This window comes from Pygoscelis adeliae, unplaced genomic scaffold (genome assembly GCF_000699105.1).
Source record: "Pygoscelis adeliae isolate BGI_AS28 unplaced genomic scaffold, ASM69910v1 Scaffold183, whole genome shotgun sequence".
Classification (NCBI taxonomy): Eukaryota; Metazoa; Chordata; class Aves; order Sphenisciformes; family Spheniscidae; genus Pygoscelis; species Pygoscelis adeliae.
The window spans coordinates 1,794,996-1,813,901 of record NW_008824536.1 but is presented as its reverse complement, the minus strand read 5'-3'; the positions used below and the strand labels follow the sequence as shown (position 1 = coordinate 1,813,901).

At 39.3% G+C, this 18,906-nt stretch overlaps 1 protein-coding gene across 1 annotated transcript in view; it reads right to left on the bottom strand.

Moving 5' to 3' along the window:
- Window positions 1-18,906, bottom strand: part of ALDH1A2 (aldehyde dehydrogenase 1 family, member A2) — a 58,553-nt gene that overhangs the window by 15,050 nt on the left and 24,597 nt on the right. The window contains exons 2-7 of the mRNA XM_009321582.1: window positions 17,941-18,045; window positions 17,603-17,743; window positions 15,891-16,020; window positions 9,929-9,990; window positions 7,051-7,179; window positions 6,805-6,918 (exon numbers count right to left, since the gene is read on the bottom strand). Of these exons, the coding sequence (XP_009319857.1) occupies window positions 6,805-6,918; window positions 7,051-7,179; window positions 9,929-9,990; window positions 15,891-16,020; window positions 17,603-17,743; window positions 17,941-18,045 (681 nt within the window). The remainder of the gene's footprint in view (window positions 1-6,804; window positions 6,919-7,050; window positions 7,180-9,928; window positions 9,991-15,890; window positions 16,021-17,602; window positions 17,744-17,940; window positions 18,046-18,906) is intronic.

Below are 18,906 nucleotides of genomic sequence, written 5' to 3'. Positions count from 1 at the left end.
AGCCCTGACTCCCCATCCTTGTTTTGAATAGGCTTCAAGATTGATATCGGGAGTATCCCTGGATAGCTTGTGAAGTACCATAACCTTGTAAGCTGCATGGAGGGTGAGGCAGATGTAATTTGGCCCATCTCAAAGAAAACAATTTGTTATTCAGAACAACAACAACAAAAAAGATTGAAGAAGCATTTTGCGGCACCCCTGTGCAAAAAAGCTATTTGAAGAATAGTCCTGGAAGAGTCTTGTTTCTGGACTGTGAACTATATGACGTTAGGCATTAAGAGTGTATCATGATATAAAGCATTTGATTATTGCTTATTTATGCCTTCTGTGTTTGGAAGTTTAATGTCTCTTTCAAGAGGAGGCTTATGCAGTTACATTTTAAATACTTTGTGCAGAAAGTCAAAACAGTCTGTGGCCTTTCATGTTCTCTTAATTTTCTGTTTTCAGACAGAAATCAATGTTTCTAAATGGTACAGGTAGGTTTGCCTGTTACTGTTAAAGCACTGGAAGTCTCATTAGTCAAAAGCAAACATCCAAGGTTTGTGATACTTCTTCTACAGCTCTCTCAGAATGCCTGGCTTCTCCTCTGCTCTGAACCTTCCTTTGATCACAGATACACGTTAAATCATTAGGGAACACCTGAATGTAAGGGAACAGCAGTCTGGCTGAACAGCAGGTAGTTTTCTAGCACACTGCCAGAGACAAGACTGTGAAGGTAAGACTGCACAGGAAGCTATGTAGATTAAAAGATTCCATGAACAGTGCAAAATTTGGCAGAGGAGACATACATCTTTAGTTACTTAGGCATTTTAATTAACTGGGCTGCCCATCTTCGCTATTATACCTTTCTTGGGATATTGAGAGAATATCTGAAGAACAGTAAGTGTTTTAAGTTACAAGAGATTGATTAAGTTTTGGGGAGATGGTATGATCAGACAGAATTTTTGTATGTTTTCTGGAATTGCAGTTCTCTCTCTTCAGCTGTTGAGGCACTGAATGTCAGTGTTTTGGCAGAACCTTCAAACCCATGCTGCTGCTTACTTTGTCTGATTTTTTTTAAATTCCAGATTGTATGCAAAAGTCTTTCTGAGAAACATTTTAGGACTGCACGGCATGTTCAAGGTGTGTCTCCAGCAAAGACAAGTAAATTTTGAAATACTGACATGAGGAAGAGCAGCTTTATTTGACTATGCAATGCCCTGTGTGAGGAGCAGCCCTGGAAAGAACATAGTGAATAGTGCAGCACAAGTAAAAAAGCAATCCCAAACAGAAATTCCTGGAGAGAATCCTAAGCTATAAATGGCTCATTCGTTCCTTGATTTAAATCCTGGCCCTGTGGAAGTCCATGGCTAAACTGTTGTTAACTTTGACAGGGCTGATACACCACCCTATTTGCTTCAGTTTTAAGAAGGCAAATCCTTTTGACATGTATCTTTTATCGGCAAAGAGGCACAACAGTTGTCCAAGGACAGCTCCCTAAATTCTACCAAAAACACCAAAGAAGGAAAAGTGAAACAACTACTTTTCATTCAGGAGGCACAAGCTGTCCAAGATATGATAAAAAATATCAGAAGCAGGAATTTTTTTTTTGAATGAATGATAATGTAGCCTCCCTAAATCCTCCTTATTTTGAACAGGGCGTGTTTGTAGCATGGTAAGCTAACAGACTTCTCAGAACAGGTCAAATCACCTTTAGGATTCTTGTTGCTAAAGTAGAAAATGCCAGGATGTAATTCTTCATGATATCCAAAACCAGCAAGAGATTGTGTGATCCAGGAGAGCTGACACAACTCGTTGCTTGTGCAGTAGCTAGACATTCTGTCTACATCATGCATTGTGACATTCATCTCACTTCAGAAATGAAAGGAGAATCCTGCTGAGTAAATTAGAATCAGTGGTAATACAGCTGTTCGCTACAAACATTTGTTTGGCATGAATCAATCTCGACTCTCCTGTAGTTTGCTTTGATGGTCTCTCTAGTATCTTGTTGACTAATGATGAGATCATGGTTTGTTAATCTAAGTGCATAAAGAAAACATTCTGCCAAGCAAAATGCAGACTCTTTTGCTGGGGTTTATTGCAGTTGTTTATAGACCTTTTGTTTACACAGGCATCCAAACCAATTTGTTGGATATTTATTTGGGTTACTCTACAGAACTGCATGAACACAGACCTGAATCCTATCTTTAATCTGTCTGCATTTTAATGGGTCATAGTTTGAACAAAGTGGAAACCAGCCACTTAGGATACATTTCTTGTTGGCCAGGGCTTCAAATGTTTTGTGTGCTATCTATAATTCTCATCTTGAGAGCGTTTAACAACTGGAGAGAGTTGTAAGCCACTCTGATTTGGAAGTAACACATTTGTTTTTGAACAGAAGTTATTAGAACTCATTAAACTTTTGCAACAAGCAAAATACAATTTTTAATCCAGCCAGTGCTTTAAATGCACATATTTTTAAATGTATAACTTCTTGCTCTCTGTAATCATCTCTAAACTTAAGCCCAGAACATACTGCACCCAACTATTCCATGTGCACCGGGAACTTATGGGTATGCAGTTTCCATTCACATGGAGCACACGTATACAGACATGGCCAGACAGCTCACAGCAGTCAAAATGGCTGTATTTGCAAAGCCTGTAACTGAATTCACAGATTTGAGTGGCAGTAAAGGCAAATGAAGAGTAAAGCAGCTTCTGATGGCTGCTTTTCTCTGCTGTTCCAAGGCCTCTCACCTTTGCTACTTAGCAAAAGTTCTTTCAGAAAATAAGAAGGTAATATGAAGAACCTCTCTGCATTTCTGATATGTGTGAAAATTGTCCCCTCATCAGCATTTGTCTTGGAAAAAATTTATTTCCAAGGTCCACTGTTCATTTAACTGGGGAAGCCAAGAGACTTGTATAACCTCTCCCGTACTTCTAAGCTCTGCAGCCCAACAGCAGACGCATGGGTAAGCAAGCCAGACATCCTGAGTTTGGATTTGTTCTTAAGCTCAGAAAATATAAATGACTGAGTTTTATTTTAATTAAATTGTTGCTAGTAATTTTTTAAAAGGCATTCAAATAGACAGGAATACATGAAACAGTGAAGAAGCTGAGGCAGAGAGGGGCAAAGTGAAAGGGAAAGGCATGTATAGTGAACAACTGGGATAGTGTGGGAGATAGCTGAGCTTTACAGAACCACTCCCAAGGTCCTGGGGAGTGAGAGTTTCACCCTATAGCTAGGAACCAGAAAGATCAAGCAGAAATACAGTAAGACGTAATGAGATATTTAAATTGATTATGAGCTTTCAAGAGAAGGTAGGAAAGGGATAGGAGCAAGTGTTGACATGGTCAGAGCGGCTGGAAGAAAGATTGGTTTTGGCAGTTTAAGTTTCACCTGATTGTGGAAGATGAGGAAAAAATGTGTCAGTGAAGCCTGAGAGGAGATTGACGTAATTAAGGAGAATCACGGATTAGCCCTGGTTCACTAAAAAAACCACAGTAAAAATAAACACTTTTGTTAAAATGCCCATACCAAACAAGCTGCTGAAGAGTATGAACCAAAGCAAGCAGAGAAGCCAAGAAAGCTGCTGGAATCTAAGAAGACACAGTATTTTTAGGCTTGCTTTCATACTCAGGATTATTTTCTTTCTTTCAGTGTGACAGTTGTCAAAGTGAAATTCATAGCCTGCCGGGTGTCTGCAGAACCCTTCCTAGTGAGCTGTAGAGGGAAGAGTTTTGAGAGCCATGCACTAGCAGACTGGTAGAGGAGGTGATCCATAGGAGGGTGTTCCATAAGAAGCAGGCAGGCTAAGGGATGAAAGAGTTGGCAGACTACTCTTTTAATGTGCATGAGCTAACCCATAAAAGGAGGGGTCAGAAGGAAAGAGGGAGAGAAGTGGAATCAAACTGTGATGCTACCACAGAAAAAGAGCTCTTTATGATTTTTCACATATTATTTGGGAGGGGAGTGTGTGCAAAGTAAATAGTAGTCCTTAAAACAATTTTCAAAGCACTAGAGAATCTAAGAAACAGAAAAGAGAGTGCAAACTGGACCAGCATCATAAATTAGAAATCAGTATCATAAATTAGAAGTCATTTATGTGTTGTCACTGCATAGGCATGGGCTTGAGGCCTCACAATAGCCAGGAGTTTCAAGAGGTACTGGACTAATGCATGGATGACAAGACCATTGGTTGCTATTAAATACAATTGTCCACATGCACTTTCAGGCTCAGGAAGTCTTTAAATTGTTGATTACCAGAAGCTGTGAGGCTACAGCAAGGAAAGGATCACTCTACACATGCTCTCTTCTTCTGTAAGCATCTGTTACTGGTCATGTTGCAAGATAAGGTGCTAGGCTGGATGGATCTTTGGTGTGGCTATGTCAGGCTTTATTGAGTTAAGGTCATGAACTTGGCTTTTTGGCTCATACTTCTATGGATTGGGTTCTGCACATTTTGGAAAACATTAGCATTAAATTTTTCGTAGGAAGAGCAGCCTGTTTTCTGCCTTTTAAAAATCTTTGCAGGAAATAGATAATAATAGCCTGGTTTTTGTGATTTTTACAGGCAAATGGGGAGTTTTCATTAGCCATCAGTATATACTTCAAAGGTAAAGAATTTATATTTTTTTTCCAAAAGAACCTCCTGGTGCAAATTTGAGAAAAACCTGTGCTTCAGACATCTAAACTTGAAGCTTTTTGCTTTTGTACTGACAGGTTTTATCATTAACTTGCTCAAGCTGAAAGTATTAACTGCCTTAACTAGCACCTGAATGAAATGGGGGAATGGAAGTTAATATCATGGCGTTTATATATCTGATGGCTATTGGAAATCCCCATCACACGAGTGTACAGTTGACATGCCTCAGACAAGACCAGAGAGACAAAATATTTCCATTAGTATTTCATTAGAAATTGAAATCTGTTTTGGAGAAGTCAAAGACACTATAGTACAGCTCATATCACAGCATTGTGTTTAAAATGTTACAATGTTGACTTGCTGTTACAAAAATTCAGTGTTACAGGAAATCAGAAACAATATGGAATAGTTTACACTAACTCTGCATTAAAACGTTCCATCTGTTCTTGCTTTAGGTTCTTAGAGAATTGCTTTTTCATCTCTGTAATGCTTTTCACTTCCTATTAGTAAGGCTTTTAAAGGTAGGCACTGAGTTAGTATAAAACCCACAGCTTTTGAGTTTAAATGCCTATTAAAACGAAAGCTGTCTGGAACTACAATAAAAATTTATTTTGGCTACAAAAGACAACTTTGAAACCTAACCCATCTGTATTTTTCCTCCTCCAAACAGTGCAACATCCTGTATAATAGAATATTTATCTTAAACAGAGACCACATATCTTTATGAAAACAATTGTTTCAACTTAATTTATGGGGGGTAATCAGCTCATATTAAAGTTTTCAATATTCCAGGATGCTAATATAAATTGGTTACAGGAGATGTAATGACTAGAGTAATTCCACAGAATAATCTGAAATCTGATGTTGCCATTGACTTAGAATGTAACCTGTGTATATTATAAACTAAAATTGCCATAAAAAATTCATGTACAGGCATATGGTAATTGCAAAACAACTGTGTGTGTGCATATTAGGCATACGACTGCAGCTACAGTTTACTAGTAATTTAGGCTCGTGTATGGTGACTTCCAAACTCAATTACAGGGTAATTCCACCAGAATAATTTATTTGAAATAATTGAGCTGGTCTCTGCAATCCCTGGGCCCACCAGGGAGATACCGGCACATATCTAGTAGGGCTGCTTGGTCAGTGAATTTATCAACTCAAATCAAAACCAAATTGACTCACTGTGAAGAGCAGTATCCCTGAGATGCATAAAGCCTCCCACTGCCACGAGTGGGAGTCAAACATATCGAAGAGAGACTGGATCCCAGGGGTTTAGTTCCCTCCATACAATAGTTTGTCAGATTTTGAATTGAAAAGGGCCGGGTTTAGCACTCTCTAAATATAACCAGCCCTGAAACTCCCACTGAGATTCCTTTCTGTCTGCCTTCAGACGATGAGATAAGGCCCCTTCTCCTGTGACTTCAGTCTGGAGTACCTCTATCATCCCCACCCCAACCCTGATAACAGCTGGCTTTGCACATATTTGAGAGCAAGACACAATCTGAGTTTTGAGGGATTCGTTACTCTTTCTGTAGATTACAGCCTTCGTCTTCAGACCAAACCTCCTCTGTAACATCTGCATCATTGACTCATAGCAAGACATTTTGGCATCCAGGAGACAACTGACTCCCTTCATCTTCTGGCCAGCTTCTTTCCATCATTTTGGGAACAGACACCTTGGACAATCTCCTTTTCTCCCTGCACTCCTTCCTTTTTAGACCTCCTCCTCATCCTCAGTATACTTGAATGCAGCATCAAAGTTGAAGTACATTTGCCCCAATTTGCCCCCTTCCTCTCCCCTTTTCCCCAAGTACGCCAAGATACACAAATTATGGATGCTAAAGTAGCGTTTATGTGTGCTGTGATACACACGGGATGTTCTGCCTACTTGCATGTGATTCACATCCTCATAAGCCCACAGGAAATCCCAGCAATATTTTTCCAGGCATATCTCCTGTGCTGAGGTGCCGAGCACAGCAGGGGCCAGAGGAAAGGAGCCATTTCTGCTTTGGAAGTACTGCAGTACATAAGTTTAGCTGGGAAGGACAGACCACTGTTATTTAGATGTAGTTCTTTTACTCAGTGACAGTGAGAAATGTAGCACAAGGACTTAATACTACCTCCCTAAGTATTTACTCACATTTTACAGTAACATATCCATGAATCCTCTTACCTCAGTGGATCCAGTAAAAGCAATTTTATCAATGCCAACGTGAGATGCTATGGCTGCACCAACAATTGGACCAAATCCTGGCAAAATATTGACAACTCCTGGTGGAAAGCCAGCCTGTCAAAATAGGAATGAATGAAGGGAAGCATGATTTATGAAAACCAACAGAGCACGTTAAAGCAGGCATGTGCTGGTAGTTCCTTCCCCACAAGGAGAGACAGAGACATTATTCCTGTCAATTATTCTTACCTCCTTGATGAGGGCTCCCATATAGAGAGCGCTGAGTGGTGTTTGTTCTGCTGGTTTAATAACTACTGTATTGCCACAGCACAGAGCTGGAGCAATCTTCCATGCAAACATCAGCAGGGGGAAGTTCCACTGTAGGAAAAAATAAAAGTTGATAGATGGAAAAATATTGCAGTGGTGTTTTGTTTTCAAGATGTCAAGCTGCTACCTCACTTATTTCTCAGGCTGATCCTCAACATAAATCTTTCCCAGCACAAAGCAAGGATTTTTTTTTTTTTAATTACTGCCATTAAGTAAGCAACAACAGTGACCTTTTAGTTCTTTCTCTCCTGTTCAAAGAAATACAGCCCCCACCTGCAGTCTTCATAAAAGAATTTTCTGTTATCTGTTAATTTTTTTAGTCACAACTTTTTATTTCATTTACTGTTTTGCAATTGGCACTTTTAATTCCCCCATGACAAATAGTTCTTGCTTCTGATACATTTGGAAAGAAATGTTTGTTCATGCTGAAGCATTTTTGGATGTAAATTTCCAGTCCCTGAATACATTTTAAGATATAACATTTATGCTCAAAATTATATAATCCTTAATTGATGGGACTACAATAAAAAAACCCATAAATGTCAGTGCTCAGTCAAAGAATTTAATTTTCTTGAAAACTTCTTCCTGAGCAATTTATATGGAAGATCTTAGAAACATGTTAAGAACAGTAAAAAAAAAAAGTTGAGAAACACTCTTTGCTGATATAAAATTTTGTATCATCATTAATTTCAACTTTATTTAACTGCAGCAGAAGATGTAGTGAATTATATTAGTTTGATGCACAAACAAGTTTAAAGATAAGATTAACAAGCCTTTCTGCATCAAGGCCTGATCCTAACAGGTTAAGTGGATAGTCCCGCTGATTTCAGTGGAGATGCCAGAGTAATAAAATAACTGCGTTTGCACAATCACTCTTATAAATGCATATAATAGTCTCCTTTGGAAAGAAAACAGAAAATATCAGTCACAAAGAGGCAGCCACTGGCCAGAACATGTTATTGCCTGATGCATATCAGCTGCCACTCTTCATGGACATCTCTCTAGCCCCTGGCTAGCTTGAAAAAATACACAACTGTCTGTCCTTCACCGAACACCCAATTTTTTACTCCCTCGGTTGTTTATAAACTCTGGAGACAAAGTGATGTTTTAATTCCACCTCCAGTATATAAACCTGGGAGGGGAGCTATAGGGCCAACAGTGTGCTGACAGCCTGCACTTCTAAGGGTATTGCTCTGACGAGTTTTATAGGGTAGTATATAGCCCTGTTTATGCTACAAAGCTGCCAAAGAGCATATGTTTTGATGGAAGCTAGGATGTGAAAGAGGATGAGGAGTTTAGTGTTAGGCTTGCTGTTTAATTTTATTTTTGTAATAACATATTTGCTAGTGTAATAGCTAAGTGCATGCAGCGGCCCAGGGGCTGTACTCTGTGACTGGTAGCTGTGGAGAAAATAAGTAACAGATTAGCAGCGGTGTTAGAATAGATGCATAAGCCATGTTGAAGTTCTGGAGGACAAACTTGGGGGAAGAACAAACAAGTATGGTAGATGGCTGGGTACCCTGAACAAGGAGTTTTACAAAGCTAAACTAAATAAATCCTGCTCTTGGCATGATCTTTAGCCTATGGCCAAGTTTCTTCAACAGATCTGTCAGTTAAGTTCAATGAGGCAAGCTTAAGAGATGTCCAGCAACTTTGGGGTTAGATGTTGGGGCTGTCATTTTGCAAATGCTTATCCATGTGCTTGGCTGAAGAATGGGGACAGAGCTGTGGAATCATTCATTCATAAGGACCACTCGCAAGTCAAGTTAGGAGAGTGCGTAGGTGCTTGCAGGACGGGTGTAGCCACAGACTCTCCGAGTGGTTTGCATGTTTCTCTGAGTTTCTACGGAGTGTCAAACACAATAGCAACCCCTTAACAAAGACATGAAATAACAACAGATATAAATAGGGGAAAAGGGCTTAACATTGTTGAAGTATCTTTTCTGGCTGCTCCTCTTGTAATGGAATTGCTGCATGTTGCTGTTTAGTGGCTTTGTGGTTAACATGAACAAAATAAAAAAAACAACATCAACAAAAATTGCAGAGAATGTCCTGATTAGTTCCCCAGTGCTTTGTCAAGGATAAAAGCTTCCACACAATATTTTAATAGCTGTATGTGAGCCTCCCATTGAAATTTCTGCCAAAGCCAGTTAACTGGTTCTCCTGAAAAAGTTAGCTTCTCAGTGTAATTCCCATGCAGTGTTCAGCAAGAGTATATTAAGGATGTATATTGGGGTGTAGGGGGAGTACTAGATCTGATGAAATGCTGTGTTCCTCTCTCATAACAAATAAAGCAAACATTTCATGTCTTTTATTAGCTACACAATGTTAATTGTAATGATATGTCTCCTGGAGTTTCCCTTTCTCCTCCAGCCTCGTAAAAGAAATAGCAGGAAAGAATGGAATTAAAATGCATCACATTCTCCCAGGAACTGAGGAGCCTGTTAAATCACAGTAAAAACTAAATAAATAAAAAGACTACCACAGCAAAGCATCAATTTTCCATAAGTTGTGTGAACATCCATAACCACTGACAGCATATTAACACTGTGTTTTGCTTTGCTTGTTTTAATCATGAGAATTCTATGACTTGAGAACTTAACTCCTAATAACAGAGCCTAAACCCTATTAGCATGTTCAAATAAGCATTTGCAGGGAGGCTGTTAAAGATATGTCAACAATATGAGCTCAGCTTTTTTCGTAATGGAAAACACACATAGCAGAGGACCATGTTTTATGTGTCTTTAAAGAGAGCTGGTTCAAATGAAAATAAATAGAAAGCGCTAGTAGAGATACTCACAGGGATGATCTGTCCACACACTCCGATGGGTTCGTGTCTTGTAAACGTAAAATAATCTCCATCTGAAACAGATGAGCATGGTTACTCTCAAGTGCAGTTTGACTTGGCAGAACAAAAAAAAAAATAGAGGGGGGGGGAAAGCTCTAAGGATCAGCCTTTGATGGCAGTAAAAGAAATAAAGAAGTCATGGAAATGTTTTTTCATGAGCCAGCATGGGAAACCTAGGTTCAGGAGCAACCTAATTGTTCTTTCTGTAGAACAAAGGAAGCAGGCATCCCATCAGAAAGTAACCTGCTTTGTTCCTTGGGAAAGAGGACAAACTGCACCACACAAAAAAGGGCAGTAGCAAGGAAGCCACTTAGTGGCCTCTGTTGATTTCAGGGTAAGAGAAGTGAAGGAAGAGTCACAAAGGCAATTTCCTGAAAGGCATGACAGGAACACAGCAATATAAAGGTATATATACAAGCAGATGTGGGATAATAGAGTAACATATATCTCACTCATCTTCCATTGAAGACACAGGCAGTTTGAAGTAATGGAATGATACACCACACTGTAGATGTGGAATGAAGAGGGGAAGCCTGTGACTGATGTGTAATTGAGCATAATTTACTGCAGAAGACAACACTAAGGAGAATACAGGGGTCATCATATAGCCATGCTCTGATAGCTGATTTGTAGAACAAGACCTGTATCAGAAATGGCCTCAAGCTAAACGGGCAGTCAATTTAAGTTGATGGGGAAAAGTTGGATGCAGCTAGAAAACAAGACACTGGAGAATAGGAAAAGTTTTTACAAACCTTTTGGGCAAGGTAGAGGTGAATAAATAAATGAAGGGACCAAGTCACTGGAAACTTGGAAATTATGGGCTTTTCTCACTGGACTTTTGACAGAAATAAGAATATGGCCTAAGAAAGATCCTAACAACAAAGATGCAGGAAGAGCAGACTGCATGTTCACAAACAGCAGGTGTGGATGGTATGAGGCTAAAGGGAATTATTTAATTAACTCTCTGATTTGGTGATTATTTTTAAGATCCTGATGAACAGAAGTGGCAAAAAACTCCAGGGGTGAGAGGTATCATTAATTAAAGTGAGTGCTACGGTAGATCTGCAGTCCTTAACTAAAGCACTGTTGAGCTCAGGGCAGCCTGAGTCAGGTCATGGAATAAATAGATCTGTGATTTGGGGTCAGGCCTGTGGTCTATGGGAACCTTTCACATGGCCTGGCCTGCTCAGAGTGGCAGGCCTCTCTGCTGGCTCATTTTGCACAGATGGTATAAGTGACTGTCATGGGGGCTGATGGAGTTCATGCTCTTTCACAAAGCTGCACGGTTGTTGCTGCTTCAGCACTTGCCTGTGGTCTGGGAGTACATGCTGAGGTTATACATGATGTGATACGATGTAGGTTTCTTCCCAATTGATAAAGAGCAGGAAAATGACCTGCTCTGTGTGGGGACCGGTTAAGGTGTTGTCTAACCATCAGCTTTGTTAGTGTGCTTGGCCTGCATCTGTGCGGAGTAGATTTACAGGACTTTTGTACCTAAACTGAGTCTTGTAGCTGTATAAACTAGCCCAGGCTCAAACCACCTCTGAATTTAGGTCAAATGTTTTTCAGTGAGGCTACAGCTGAGGGAAGGGCTACGCTAAAGGCATGCGCTGAATGTGCCCCTTGGCCTGTAGTGCTTGGGTCATCTAGAAAAACCTGAATCTCTTTACTTAGAAAAATCATTTCAACTCACTATGTGATAATGATGAGAAGGTTGCCTAGGATCAATCGCAGGAGATGATTTACCAGGATAGGCAATGGTCAGATGGAGGAGGGGAGGAAGAAGAGGAGGGATTACAGTGCTCTTGCTCCCATTGTCACTGTCCAACACAGGGCATGTGCTTTCCTTCATGTGGTGTGAGAGCATGTGGGCAGCTGTGGCCTCTACCCCAGTCAGTCCAGAGCTGCAGCTAGCCTTGTTCAATATCGTGAAGGGGATATGCTAACATTGATATTGTTCGATATCAATTCCTCACTTCAATATGAAGTGAGGAAAGACCTCACTTCACAACGGAGAGTACCTTTTGGGAACCTGCTGCAATGTCCTGTACTATACATCTGGTAGGTAATACTAATGGGTTAATCCATAAAGCTTCTTGGGTTTAAGTAAAGACTTCAACTTGAATTTGATTAGAAATAACTTATTTTCACGTCTGCTTATTTCTGTACATCTACTTTACAGGATTTGTCCAGTAGAAACCTGAGCTAGAGTAGCTAATACATCAGCTGGGAGCCAGATACAGAACAATTATGAAAAAGGTAACAATAGTCTGCAACCAAAACCAGGGACAGAACAGAGGAAATAAATTAGGGGGAGAGAGAGATAAAAGAGATTCACATCAGGAAAAGGAGGAAGACAATAGCTTATCAGTCAGTTTGCAATGACAAAATGTTTCACAAATTGAGATGATCAGTTTGATTTTCTAGGTTATCTTTCACAGATGCTAGCAGTGGTTCACAGACCATAGGAAGAATCATCAGACCAGACAGAAGTAAAGTAGAAGTCAAAATACAGAGAAGTATATACGGGCAAAACTGTGTAAGTGCTCAAGAGGCACATAGAGGAGTCGGCTAAAAATACCAGCTTGTACTTGGTAGTACTGTGAGAGGTGGATTCTCAGCCAGAAGGATGGTGACAACATAACAGTAACACAGTTATGTTAGCACTGTCTGACTTTAGATTGTCACTGCATAATCATTGCCACATGTCTGCATGCTTCATAACATAAAGTTATAGATAACCTGAACCTGCTTGCCAAGTCAGACAAATGGTGGTTAATTCTACCGAATGTAGGCAGAACATTCTTTCCGCAGAGCAATACCTCCCATGCAGAGTTGCTTGCCCTGCTTTCTTCCACTAGACTCTAGACAGCTGCCCTTTTTGACACCTACTTCCAAACTTCATCATCCACAGACTTACTGTTAAGATGGGATTTTTGAGGTTGCTTTCTAACAATACCTTTGTGAACACACGTGACTTGAAGTTATTCAGAAGCTTCAGATGCCTCTGGACAGGCCAAAGATGTATCTAAGAGCCGCCTTGTCCATAATGTAAAATAAGCTGTTACCATGGCAAAATAACTCAAGATTGATAGAGTGAATCACTTTTTCAGAACAGTGAGCATAGAAAGCTCCCCTGTGCTCAGAAATTAAATAGGAGACTTTTAAAACGTTTTAGAGTTTTAAGATTAGTTTATACAAGTCATGCTAATGACACTTATTCTAAGATGCTATTGCTGATGATTGTTACTCTTATCCTTCTACTAGCTGGCAGCCATAAGAACATTGCCTGAGAGGGATCTGACAGTCTGATCCCACATCCAATCTAAAAATTTGTCTTAAAAGTTTTTTTCTAATATTCTCAGCTGATGTAAAGTGGCATTCTTCAGTCCTCACTGATACTAATAGAGCCAGATAATTTGCAGCTGCTTAGCACCTGGCCCAAAGATTTTTATTTTTTAATCAGAAAGAAAGCCCCATTTATCCAGGGATTTCACTTTGGGACAGCAATACCTTCCACAGATGTGTTTGCTCAGATTTCCATCAGGACTCTCTATTCCAGATATTTTATTTGCATAACAATCATAATACAGTCACATGCCTCATATAGCAGGACACAGCAAACAAGTGGGTGAGGAGAGCTGAGTTGGTTCTTTAAGCTGTATCATATCATATATTGATTTAAAGGTACATTTTTGCTTGCATTCAGTTTATTAGTTTAACCATTTCTAGTCTAGCCTCATTCTGTTTTAATTTAAATCATCAAGTCTTTACACATGGGAGCAAGCAAAGGGCAGTCTGAAGGTTTTAGCAGCTCTGGGACCAAAAGGAATGTGACTGTAGAACGCACTGTTCTTCTTCTACTTGTCTATCACTTGCCTATTTTTATTTTAGAGGAAAAGAAAACCTCAACAGAAACAGATGCAAGATTGGGAGGTTTCAGATTTATTAGCACACTGAACAGAAAGAGAAGGAGATTTCATAGGGTTTTTATTTTGGTTTTGTTGTCTTGTTTGGTTTCCTTTGATGAGCTGATGGTAAGCGAATGTAAAGAGCACTATTGTTTAACACTGGCCTTGCTCTAAAATAGCTTTATGAGAATGACAAATTTATGGTGTGAAACTAGAGGAATACAGAGGAGTGTTAAACCAAGAGGAAGAACTAATTGATACCCTGAAAATCTGTGAATGGACTTACGATTCTACACTACTGATAACTGTGTGTGTTAGCACTGAAGTTTGCATTTGGGAAGGCCTGCTGAAAATGTGCCTTCCGCTCCCCCAGCATAGCCCACCTCACTGAAAAAAATCAGGGTTCTCACCTGATACACTACTTGAGGACAAGAATAAGCAGAGAGTATTTATTGTCCTTAACCTGGCAATGCCTTTTGGTGACTGACCTAAATTCTGTGTACCTGCAGGGCTAACGAGTGAGAAGGAGGCATTCACTGACCAGGGAGAAGGGGATTAGGGAACAGGAAATTTGCTGAATGTATGAATTTATGGTCTGCTCTGCACTTTTGCATGTTGAAATGTGAAGTGCAAGCAGCAAAACCAGGATTTATGAATGTCAGCCTAAATGACTGTAGAAATCTTAAGGAGTCCTTACAAGAGAGTCTACACCTGAAATACTAATATTGTCATTTATTTGGTGAAAATATACTAGTGATGATAAACATCAGTCAGTACACGCTGCAATTTTAATAAGCTGAAACACCATGATGAGTAACGCTGCAATCAGAGTTACATGATCTGTTTTCCTCCTGAAAATTTTGGGGCCACACTTTCAATTTATCTGCTTGCTTAACTTTGATAGTTTTGTGCTTTGCTGTACAGAGGCAGGCTAGTGTACTGCAGATATCGTGTTACATAATGTAATTTTATGGAAATCGATGGGCAACAGCAAAATTCATTTACTTGTGAGTGTGCCTTCCTGGTCTCCTTCAGTAAAGTGTAATAAACATGCATGTGCAATGAACAGTGTGCACCATGAAGCCAGAAAGAATCCATAGAATAAATGTTGGTTTTCCTTACTGTTTTTCCAGAGATTTATTTTATGCAGGTAAAAGATGAATACATTTATCTTAATGACTGCACCTGCATAAAATCATTCTTTGCTATCATGTACCATTTTGCATAATTATAGCAGGTGGTACATCTAGTCCAGACTGCAAATGAGTATGTTCACAACAGAAAATGCAGCCTGTATTTGTTAAACAGCTGGGAGGGAGGGGCAGGAGGAAGAGACTTGTTAAATAAAAAGAATGCTAAGTATTTTTTCTTTTCTTGAAATCTCCTTAGCAAAAAATAAGAGCAAAATAACTAATTTCCTAGCACTCATGAAGATTTATCTCATACATACAATGTAAAACTCATCCCACTGAATAATTTGAAGAAGCATATATACAAAATATATCTGATATGTATGTACAGTTATCTATAGTTACATTACAAACTCTCTCAAAGTATAAATGAATTTGGATCCAGTGTTAGTCCCAAGTAAAATGATTTGCATAGGTAGTAAGACGACATACATAAACAGGATGTATACATAAGCATACCATTTCTTAAACAGACAGCTAACACTATTTTCATGTGTTTCAAGGTATGTCAGGCTTATACTGCATCTATTTTTATAAATGTAACAATATTTAAACGTAGGTATTGAGCTATCTCCTTCTCAGATGGACACATGCAAAAGAAGCAAAACTCTCTTTGGGATGTGCATGTAGGGCAGAACAATAGCAGGTCATCTAGTCCAGCCCTTGCTGACTTTTAAACATCTGCCTCAGCAACATACTACACACTGCAAGACCAAAACAAGGTTCTCTTCTACCTTTCACGAAGCTGTAATCTATTAAGCCATTTGGCCATGAGAAGGTTTAGGTGCATACGTGTGTTTTAAAACCCCTTACCTACAGGAATGGTCATTCCATGGATTTTGTCTGCCCAACCGGCATAATACCTCAGGGTTTTTATGACTCCCTGAAGATCTACATAGAAAGCTTGCAGGAAAGGTTTGCCACTGTTCAGTGATTCCATAGTCTAGAGAACAAGAAAAAGTTAAGAGATATAAGCACAGTAGCATTTTTAGACTATTGTACTTAAGTATTCACTGTCTTAACAGCTTTTCAATCATGACAGATTTTAATGAAGACCAACCAGTTATGCCTTGGCATAGTCTTAACCCACAAGGTTCAGAACAACTATCTGATCCCCTTTGTTACTTCTTTTTGCAAATGTGAACTAAAAGCATTTTCCTTAAAAAATCTGGTTCCTTCTGGAGTATTCTGGAACGGCTGTGATTTTAAGAATGTGTGCGTGCATGTGTGTGTCTGTCTTGTGGGTTTGTGTGCATATCTACATGCATGTACATGTGCCTGTGTGTATTTTGGACCTAACAGCCACTGTGTTTGGTCCAGATACATAAATGCTAAATTGCTTTAATCAGGAGCCAAGATAAAAATGCCTGTCAAACTAGGTTCTGTTATGTTAATGATAACAGCTGAGAAGGGGCTCCTTGTAACCCCATATTAATGATCTGAATCCATAAAGAGAAGAATGGACATATCCCCCTTTATATAATTGATGTGAATATAAAAATTTCTCTATATGGCTGCCAAGACTCCTGCTGAGGTCTGAGATATCTATACTGTACAGCCAGTTTATTTATTGCCATCAAATAAACAAACTCTCCTCTAGGGAAGCTCATAAATTAACAAGCTAATGTCCTTATTTTTAAGTTAATATTCCTATTTTTAAAAGCATCTTATAAGCTATCCTCTTAGGGGTTCCTAAGATCATTTAGCAAAAAGAGTCCAATAAAATATCCTAAGATGTTGAGTAGCTTAACCCATTCTCAATAGCTGTCTAATAGAAATCATTAAGAATGGGCAAAGTACGCCCATGTGTAACACACTAACCATCAAATGAGTTTCTATAGAGAAGAATGGAGGCCTAATTCTGCACTGACTTATATCCCCAAGAGCAATTAATGGCATTGCCTGCAGTGCAATTCAGTAAAGAACTTGGCTCTAGAAATACAAATCAAATGACAGGCAGAGTAAACTTGATTTGCTGTGCACTTCCTTCTCCCTGTGGCGATTTTACAGTATACACTGGTGGTAAGATGATTTAAGTGTTGACAAAGCTGGAATTAAGATGTTCACCAGCTTAATTCAAAGCACTTGACATGCAGAAAACAACGCTAACAATGCCACCGTTTAGATGGCTTCATACGTGAGCGAAATAGTGCAATACCCAGAATTCATGTTACCAGTTGAGAGTAAGCATTTCACCTGCCCTTTCATTAATATCTGCACAAATCACTTCACTCAGTCTTCCGTTTTTTATTTTAGAAAAGTTACAGGCGCGCATAACAGGCGTACACGTGTGTGCACACCCATTCATTTGTCTGATGTCCAATTTAAAGCTCATTTGAGTCAACTGGAAGACTCTTGTTGTTTTTTATGAGCTTTGGATCAGGTCTTAAGTAGACAGCCATCTTAGCCATCAAGCTGAGTGTAGTTTTCAAATATAATTCATATTAACACATTTATGAGCTAATTTGCTCTCAGAATGTAAAACTGACAGGTGGTTTGACTGTTGATTTTCATGTGCCACTTACAGCAAGAATTGCCCTGTCTCTTTCGACCAAGTCTGCCAGTTTATCCAAAAGATGGCCTCTTTCCGATGCATCCATTCTCCTCCAAACTGAACCTAGAGAAAAAGCAAGGCGAGCTGCCCTCACTGCTTTGTCTGTATCAACCTGTCAAGAAGGAAGAAAAAAATCAAAGGCACTGAGGTAAATAACATTACCAGGCTTATGAAATTTGCTGTTGTACAACCTTGGTCACATGATGGGTTTTGGAACTGTGATAAATAAAATAACTGTCCAACAGTGCTATTCTGGACCTGTTGCTTTGATCTATTTATACATTTCTACCCATTCATGGGATGCATTACCTTATCAGCTTCCTGGATCTCACAGATCTGCTCTCCTGTTGCTGGATTATATACAGGGAATATTCTCCCACTTTCAGAATTTTGCCACTCATTATTGATGAAAATCTAGAAAAGGAAGAAAAGTCATCAGTCCTCCTGCAGGAACAAACAGTAATGTATATAATAACAAACTCCTGGGAAAGGCTGCAAGTTCTAATACAAAAGAGTTGAAACTTATTTATGCCTGTGAAAATCACAGTTTTCAAGAGTTCAGGCTAAGGGTCAGCCCCTGATGTCTTTCTGTATTCTGTGGCAGTGTTACTATAGAAGCAACATCAAACTCTAAATAACTTGGTTGACATTCAAATTTGGTTCAAAAACTGCAACAAATAAACTAAAAAAAGAAATACCTGTATCAGAGAAAAATCCTTGAAACTGCTGGAGACAAGACAAGGATTTGGAGTAATCATTCAATTCAGTAAGTAAACATTTGGTCACTGATACAACCCAGTCAAGGCTGAATAATCTCAAACATCACAGTTCTTCAATACGGTCAGTTGATTATGGCTACAGTGATGGCTGGCAGCACAGAATTAACTTGCTTATCTGCTTGGAACAATGGAAATTGTTAAATTCTCTCAGTGTTGACATCATTTTAATTGTCATGGGCAAACCAAATTTGAATTTTAATCGTGCTGACAACAGCTGTCTTGAGAGAGGTAATGACAAATGAGTTTGTTTAAAGTAGATTTTTACTGGTAGCTGCATACATGCCAGTTATTTTCTACTGAATGACTTTCAAGAACAGGATGCAATTATTTATTAGGAAATAATAAATATTTGCAGAGGGACCTGGACAGGCTGCATCGATGGGCCGAGGCCAACTGTATGAGATTCAACAAGGCCAAGTGCCGGGTCCTCCACTTTGGCCACAACAACCCCATGGAGCACTACAGGCTTGGGGAAGAGTGGCTGGAAAGCTGCCCG